The 9,254-nt window shown below is 36.4% G+C and overlaps 1 protein-coding gene across 1 annotated transcript; it reads left to right on the forward strand.

Moving 5' to 3' along the window:
* The first annotated feature begins 1,305 nt into the window (after positions 1-1,305).
* LOC145686631 (cuticle protein 19-like) lies at positions 1,306-8,374 on the forward strand. Its single transcript, XM_081760100.1, has 3 exons — positions 1,306-1,387; positions 4,755-4,829; positions 8,020-8,374. Exons 1-3 carry the CDS (start codon positions 1,367-1,369, stop codon positions 8,257-8,259), a joined length of 336 nt encoding a protein of 111 aa, XP_081616226.1. The 5' UTR covers positions 1,306-1,366; the 3' UTR covers positions 8,260-8,374.
* The last annotated feature ends 880 nt before the right edge of the window (positions 8,375-9,254 follow it).

Consider the following 9,254-nt stretch of genomic DNA (forward strand, 5'->3'; position numbering starts at 1 on the left):
CGTCCCATGCAGGCAGGGCCGAATTTCCCAATAGGCCCGGTAGGCCCGGGCCTATGGGCGCATGCTCCCAGGGGGCGCACGGCCGAGAAAAAAAATATCTAGAAATAAAAATAAATAGCCATAACTTAATATCTTTTTTGAATTGATTTAAAAAATCAGGCTAATAAAGCATCCTGATTTTGAAGTTTTTGTGTCACGTTATGAAAATACTTCATGTAAGCTGTGTTTTTGAGATTAAAACTATTTTATAATGTATTACAGAGTTTTTTTTTATTTATTTGCCCAAATGGCTAAATTGAACAAAACCATAGTTATTCACCAATCTTTTGTTAATACATTAACGGTATTTTGTTAAGCCCAGAACCAAGTAAATTTCTCAAAAAACTTGCAATGACAAAATTGCATCGTGGAGTGGTGTTTAAGCAATTAACATATAGGCCTGATATAATTTTTTAATAAAGGTTTTTAGTAAAGTAACTTTAACCAGACTAGGGAGCGGAAAAAAATATTGGGCCTAGGGGCGCCGGCCCTGCATGCAGGACGTCCATGGGATGTCTACTCATTGTCCCGATAATCCCGGGAAATATATGAGATAATTGGGATCAAAATGGGACGTCCTATGGACGTCGTGTGCCATGTGGGGAGAGACCTGTTTAGTTCTTTGTTGCTAATGTATACACAATTCATCATTTCTGCAACACAAATATTGCAGAAAGAAATCCATGCTTACTAACCATCAATTGAAACTACTTAGTGTGTGAATAGTAAGGAATGTGATATACATATAAATCAATTGATAATTACAACATAATTAAGACAAAAAGAAAACCTAATCAGATACAAAACACCACCCAACAACAAACGAAATGAAAAATTAGTTACGTCCATTTTTCTTAACAAAAAAAAAAAAAAAAAGCCTGTAACAAGAGAATCCAAGCACATAAATTATTACCATAAAACGCTGCATGATCAAAAACAAAAGACAAACTAAACAAAACATGGAACTGCTCCCAAACAAAATAGAAATGTTCAAACTTTTTTCTTTAAAAAAAAAAGAAAATTTCATGTTACAATTGATTGCCAGATAAGTTCATTGTTAAGTTGACTATAATCATCAATAGTCTTATACGGAGAAAGTTGTCTGTTATATTAAGACATACCTTTCTTCCTATATGGAAATTCATTTCACACATGCTTGATGTTCAGTCAATCATACATTTTTAAGACCCTTTTTTGTTCTCCTATCACCTATCGTTGGTTCCTGAATGTAGATGATACCGAAAGTATTGTTTGTGTCTAGTGGTTCATATAAAAAGAAGCGGATGTTTGGATATACAGTGTAGTTGTGACTCAGCCATCATCCAAGATGAATGCTATATTTGCCAAGGTAAGCAGTTGAATCCTAGGCACATATTAAATTTTATAGTGGATATTTAGAGTATATGAATACATTTGTAAACAATGAAGAATATGAATTGTTAAATTGTGGTTCAGTGTTTAGTGCTCCCTTCTTAAGCAACGAGGTCCTGGTTCGATGCTTGGCAGAGACATATCTTGAAGATAGAAACTGGATGGGTAAACCAGAACCCAGACTATGATAGGTATATCATGAGTTTATTATCAACTTGAAAAATATATCCTTCGTGGCTACGCGGTTAGCGTACACGCCTTTGCCGTCGGAGACCCGGTTTCGATTCCCGGTGGGAGCTCATGTAGTTCGGATTCCACGTTAATCAATAGGCCCCGTCTCATATAGCCTCGCTGCTGAAAGGGACGTTAAACTCAAAATCAACTCAATTGAAACATTTATAAGTAGACTAATAGCTTGAATTATTTTTGTCACTCAAAAAACTGGTCGGGCCTAGCCCCCCGGCTCGGGGCTAGATCCGCCACTGATCTCAAGTTATGAAATTTCTTGACGGTATTCGTGAGATATCGAATAGTTTGGGATCGATATTGTGAAGTGTATTAATGATTAGTATTCTACTATACAGAAATCCTGCGCTCACAGAAGAAATAACAATATTAACAAACATTAAACAGTTACTGGAATGAATAAACCTGCTCGAAATAATATTAGTCACAAATGTACGATGCATGAACTCGGGTTCGATTTGCAGTTGATGTAGTTCGATATTACCTTCAAAGTTACCTCTAATACATTTTGTTTCATAAGCTTTATCAGATTCTAAACTAAAACGGAAAATTTGAAATTTGGAGAACAAAATATCCTTAAAATATGATTAATTTGAGTATTAGTATCTTTTCTCAATTGGAGCTTACAGCTGAGAAATACATCCGATTACCACGTACAGTCATGTAAAGTGAAACTATTTCTGTAGCGGGATATAATGAATCCAAAGTTCGTATCATTTATTTCTACTTTTTCATTTGGATAAACCTGTGGTCTCCAAAGAACGTCGGTGAGACAGAAAAGTAATGAAGAATTATTTGAAATAGTTGTAGAGGGTAAAGGACACTGCTTAGGATGTTATTGTAAAAGGAATTGTGTTGCTAGAGACACAATAGAAGGTATAGTAGAAGATAAATGATTGAGGGGGAAAGAAGAAAACAATGTGTTGCACTTTTTTGGAAATCAGTTTTATTTAGAAGTATGAAGACTATGAATGAAACGCGGATGTACAACATGCCGTGCCGTGAGCATCAAAATGAGTTGGTAGTCGTGCTGCCTGATTCGGATGAAGCTTGTGATGCTCTGCAGCTACTTGTGGTTCACTCATTTCAGCTACATGAAGAAGTACCATTTCAGTTTTATTTTTAGCATTGATAATACATTTCACTTCCTGAATACACATGTGTTACAGAGGAAATCGATATAACATAGCTGTTAGAGTGAAGTAGCATTAGGTACAGCACAGACAGACACCCGCATTGCATATTTACACAACTCTGATTGATACGTTATTTTTCCAACAGTGCACTCTGGTAATAACAAAGTAAAAAAAGATACGTAACTTTTGTATATATTGCAACCTTTCCTACTTTAGCCAGTTGTCTCACAGGTTACTATTTAATCGGATTTACCTACCTATCGTTCGTTTGAAAGTAAAAGAACTACGGTCCATTGCTCTGCTCTGACGGCACATTTGCATTGCCTTTAGAAATGTGGAATATTAAAAAAAAAAAAAAAAAAAAAGTCAGTGGTGGAGATGTATCTCTCGTGCGAAGCTCTTTGTCATGAAGGATGTAGAGGGAGATGCGGATGTAGAGCTCGTCACCATAATCTCTTCGGTCATATTGGAGGTGGATGGTCAACGTGACGTCAAGGAATACTATCCTCCACCAAGGTTTTAGGTATGCACATTATCTCAAGGGAGAGTGAGTCCCCGAGTTGCTGGCCGGAGACGATAGAAACTTTATCTGGTCCTTATCTCCCTGGAAATCGAACCTGAGTCCCCCGCGTTTCAGCCACATGTTCTACTGCTTTGGCCACCTATTCCAGTGCTGACAACATTTTAATTCATGAGCATGTTACAATGGTAAAGATAGACAAGCTAATAGTTTGAATTCGTTTCGGGTGCAAACTCCGTCGGTCCCTGCAGAAATCGCTAACATTTTTTTTTATTTTTTTTTTTTACCCTTGACTGGAAGTTCGGATAAGCAGTCTAAAATCTGGCTGATAAGCACACATTTCGATTTGGAATGGAGTGTTGAAAACTGCATGTTTCTATCTATCACTGTTCTTAATAAGATAGCGGAGGTGTGAGAGATAAGGGAGGTATCACTGACGGACAGGATAATTACAATAGCATCCTGTAGGGAACGCTATCAAAAAGAAAAAAACTAATGACGGAACGATATTTTACGATTCAAAGATGATAGTTACAGAAAAGCGTACTTTGTATGTTAGTACACTATTTCTTGCTTGACGTCGTTCCAGTACGAGATAGTAATGCCCGTAGTATGAAACTTTTAGTGTTAGTGTTAAAGTAATGCTATTAGTACTGTAGTAGTAGTATGTAATAAGATCAGGTAATAGTTACCGTAATAAGTAACAATACGTTGTGCTCACAACATTATGGATGCTTTTTTTTCGAACCAATTTTCAACTTATTACGAATTTCATCTCCCCTTCCCCTGCCCACTTCTGATGCTAATGATTGCAACCAAGATTTGTAATATTCCTGTTTCTTCCATGCGGCATAATTTTTGCTCGTTTTCCTTTCAATTATTACGTGAACTAATGGTCCTATTGTAATAGTATGACTGGCAACGTTGCTTTTTCAATGACTATTAGGGTAGCTACCAGTGAAGAGCCAAAATTCCTGATCCGACTTAAAAATTTCCCATACTTGCGATTGAAAAAAGTTAAGATTTCCAGCAATTCTGCTGTCTTTACAGTTTTCCGTATTTGCATTCGTAACAAAGTTGGGCTATGGGAAGCACAGTTATACTACAGGGTGGCCCAAAATTAGGTATACATTTCCGTACTTATCAACTCATTACGTTTTATATCATTTCTTATTGTTATCCTTGAGGTAGACTTAGTTAATTTCTTTATCATTTGTTCTTAATGTCATTTCACTTATATCTTAAGCTCGGAACGGCCAAACCAAATAAACCTATAAGCTTAGAATGATATACTTATTCAATGCAAAAGTGTATACCTATTTTTGAGCCATCCTGTACAATATATATTATATATAATTCTATTTACTATAATTAATTTTAGTTAAGAATTTCTTCTGAGGAGAAAATAGTAATTTTTAACATTTTTTAAAAATATTTTGCAGGTTCTTGTTGTCTTTTTCTTAGTGGTGATGGTCGCTAAAGCACATCCAGGTCATTACAAACATGTTGACTATTATGTAAGTCTTTTTTAATTTGTTGAACTCTTTACTTGTATTAATTTGTTGAACTGGAGAACTACATATAGTGTAGCCGAACCCAACGTAGCAGTTAACTCAGTATGATGTGCTTATTTCGTAGAAAATACGAAAACTCGATTAGGGGCCGTTTAAAAATTTTGTGGTCCCTGATCCAAAAACTAACTATTGGCCAAGATCGTATTTTTTATTTTAAAATTGGTTTTCCTAATTCTTGTTTTTCTTTTTCTTAATTTTAGCGTTCTTTCCCCTTCACCCGATGAATGTCCGTAACGGTTCTATAAAATTAAACTTAAGTGGATGCTAACTTAAATTCAAATTTAAAATTAAGTTTCTGTGACATCAATATACTTTCCATAGATCAGGTTCTGTAACTGCCAGAAGACGAATTCCACGAAGGAAATCAAGCGACACATACGCAATGAAATCTCAAACGTCTCCCAAATAGTCTATCGCCTCCTCAAGCGTCCCCTTTGAAAAGGAGAACACTCTCGTTGAGAACCACTGTTACAGGGCATACCGTGAGACAAAAATAGAAAATTCATTTTATTTCACGCAACTATTCCGGCAGCAAGGAGCTATTTTCGTTGCTAGATGCGATTGCTAATTCCGCCATATTTAGATAGTTGGTATCACTGACGGATACGCACAAAAGTAAAGAAAACACTACCAACAGCGTAACCATGACATCGTAATAATTATAACAATTAACGTAATGATATCGCTATTATTACCTCATAATTTCAAACACTAAACAACACGTGACGGCAAGGCAGTGCCAGGTGGTAAGAAAAAAAGAAAATCGGAATAATAAGTTGATCTAATTATATAACGATCAACAACCTTAGAGTGCGGCAACTGAACAGACACACTCACTCACACAAAAGAAAGTGTTTATTCTTCGAAGTGTTTGCTTCATTTTTTCCATGCACTGATACACATCAGTACGAAAGCATAACAAGAAGAGGATTTTTGTGTATTTTTGATAACAGATTGAGAAGGTTACACATCACAGAGTAAAGATAGAATAAAAAGTGAAAGTCCTTTAATGTATTCACAGAAAGAAGACACTTTTCAATACACTGGTAAGATTATGATAATGTGCAACGAACTAGAAGGGCATTACAGTTAACTCTTCAGAGAGAGCTCCTCCGTGGCTAAGCGGTTAGCGTACGCGCCTTTGGCGTGGGAGACCCGGGTTCGATTCCCGGCGGGAGCTCATGTGGTTCGGATTCCACGTTAATCAGTAGGTCCACGTCTCATATAGCCTCGCTGCTGACAGGGACGCTAAACTAAAATCAACAATCAACAACTCTTCAGAGAAATTAAACAAAATTCAATTGAAAAAGGTATAACACATTAAAAATTATGGTCCGTCATTGATGCGTGGTTAGCGTTTTGACTCCCAGGGGGAAGGGTTATTTCGGGCCAGTCTTCGCGAAATTCTGTATACAGCAACGCAACGCAAAGCAAAAATGCTAAGAGTCATTATACAGTAGTTGCTATGCCAAACATAGCGAGTTTTGCTTTGCGTTGATGCAAACCGTTACGGAATGTGCTCGTCGGTGTTATTTTGAGCTTTTTAGTCAGAATTCGCAACATTTTAATTAGTGTTGCCACCGACACAAGAAATTTATCGTCTTGTCTCGAAAACGAGAAGTGGATGCAGACGAGAGGTACCTTTTAATATTCCAAATGAAACGGGAAATTTCCCGAGTCTCATTGGCAATACTAGTTCAGCACCAGTTCTTAGATCTCAAGCATGTTTTAATATCACATAATTTATGGTATAAAATCCATAAACTAATAAAGCGTACGGGCGTTATTGAGAGTATTACCCGATCTCCTAAGGGGTGTGAAAACTTGTTCCATCACATCCTGCATATGTTCAATAATCTCTACATGTAAAAGTGTTGAATTAATAATACACAACATTGGCTAAAAGTGATGTAATATGCATTTTTTTTATTCTTATTAGCTTGTATATTCTTCTGCATACACTAGGCCAGTTCAGCTGAGCTGTCGCCATTAAGAATTTCTCACTGCGAAACTAAAATACCGCTAATTTTACAGTAATTATGTGATATCTTCAAATAAATAAAAGATAATCGAAAAGTGGATCAAGACCTCCCTAGAGGATGTTATTTTGCATGAGATACCGTTATCACGAGTACCTATAGCTTTCCATTTGCAGTTATTTAAAAACCCGAAAATAAATGCCGATTTTCTAAATTCCTGGAAATCGAAAGCAGATAAATGAATCATGATAACGGTATCTCACGCAGAATAATATTGTCTACGGAGGTCTTGTTCCACTTTTCGATTATCTTTTATCTACTTGAAGATATCACATAATCACATAATTACTGTATTTTAATTTCGCAGTGATGAGGCCTCTTAACATGTTATCATTTCTAAAGATGTTTTGTCTCTGGTAGGAGCCTAAACTTATATAAAACAAAAGAACTGGAAATCGAACTAATTTTTAACGTGTTAAATGTAATGGAATCCAGTACTTAGTACATAGATCAAAAGCGTCATCTCGTATCACCTTAGGTTGGACCAATATTTGGAGTTGTTTTCGTTGTGTGGATCAGTTCTGTTATTAATCTTACTGTTAGTTATGATCTCTTGCTTTAACACTAGATACCCACATTTGGTGGCCCAAATAGCTGGAAATTAAAATTTCATAAACGTAAGAATGAGGAATTTAATCCATTGTTAATATGGAAAAACTAGCGGAGCCTTTGAAAATGTAGCAAAAGTGGGAAAATTTAAATGTGACAACCTAAAAGCGGATAAACCATGGAACCTTTACAACAAGACTGAATGCTCTATTACTTGTCTTTGTTTGTTACTTGTTTGTCATGCCTTACTTTTCTTTGCTTTTAATTGGTTACTCTGTATATTACCTTAAACAAATTAGAGAACAATAGCAGCACAGACATTTCAAGGACAGTTACATTCACTATGTTCTGTGCAACTCATAGTCCACAGCAGACAAGACGAGTCATCATTGTCCGAAAGCTTAAGGATGCTAGGTTATGTCGTTTGGTGATTACTGGGCCAGTCTGCTTCAGGTGTTTAACTATAGTTGTATATTATGTTTTGTACGTGTACAAAATTAAAGTTTACCTCAATCAAATCTCACTTTTTTTGTTTTCAATTTCAGGCTTACCCTAAATATGAGTTTGAATACGGTGTAGAAGACCATCATACCGGAGACATCAAGAGCCACAAAGAATCACGTGACGGTGACGTAGTGCATGGCGAATATAAAGTAGTGCAACCTGATGGCGTTGTTAGAATAGTCACTTACACCGCAGACGGCCACAATGGATTCAACGCCATTGTTCACAAACACGGCCACTCCGTTCATCCTCATCATACGGGTCATGGATATGGCAGATAATCAGCATGTAAAAGAATATCTTCCCATATTGGATTGTCTGCTTTGTATAAACCTAAATCTATTTTTATACTGTGATTTTTTAATTAAAAACAATGCACTCTTTTTTATAAAGAAATTGTATTTATTTGCATAACCTAGTTCCCCAAAAGATAATCTTTTCGCCTGTCTGTGAAGGAAGATTTTATGTACTAGCTGAATGTCCGCTCTTCACACGAGAAGAATAGGCTTATATAAAGTCTTTGAACCCACTCCTTGCCTTAGGATGCACTTCAAGGATGAATTTGGACTTAACCTGCATCGGCAGTGTGACTATTCATCTCATGGATGGACACTAATATCTAATGTTTTCTATTGTTTTTACATGTAATCCTTTTCCCGCTCTAGCCCATAAAGATAAGGCTGAACTGAGACTTCAACTGCGTTCGGTGTATTACCGGTACTACAATGCCAAAATCCATGTACACTAATATCGGTCGTTTTAGATTATTTTTACACGTCATCCCTCATGCCTTCTCCTACTCTTGCTGAAAATATACTAGAAACATAAGTTACGCCAAGGAACATACAACATACTTCTACTAAAGATAATTAAAATCGGTGCTGGTAAAAGGAATTTGCGGGCAAATATTGTTGCTTTAATTCAGTCACGTGCAATAGCTGGCCCGCAGGCCATTTCCGGCCCATTGAACCGTTTTATCTGGCCCACTTGACCTGTTATTGAAAGTGTATTTTTTTTTTTACGTAATCTCTTAAACTGAAATGAATTTTTTTCCCTGGATAACTAATGTCCATCTTGAAAATATTCTCCGTGTTGGAACACCCAGTGTACTACTGAACATTGAGAGGCTGGTCCATAACATAAAAGATCATGTTTTCCATTAAAATTGTAAATAAATAATTGTTTCTGCCTTGCTTTAGTAAGTAAGTATGTTGGTTACAGTTATAACAGAGTTTATGTCCCTGTGATAGTGTACAACGAGCGAGTTTCTGCGCTG

Source organism: Thermobia domestica, chromosome 5, assembly GCF_964235325.1.
Source record: "Thermobia domestica chromosome 5, izTheDome1.hap1.1, whole genome shotgun sequence".
In the NCBI taxonomy this organism is placed as follows: Eukaryota; Metazoa; Arthropoda; class Insecta; order Zygentoma; family Lepismatidae; genus Thermobia; species Thermobia domestica.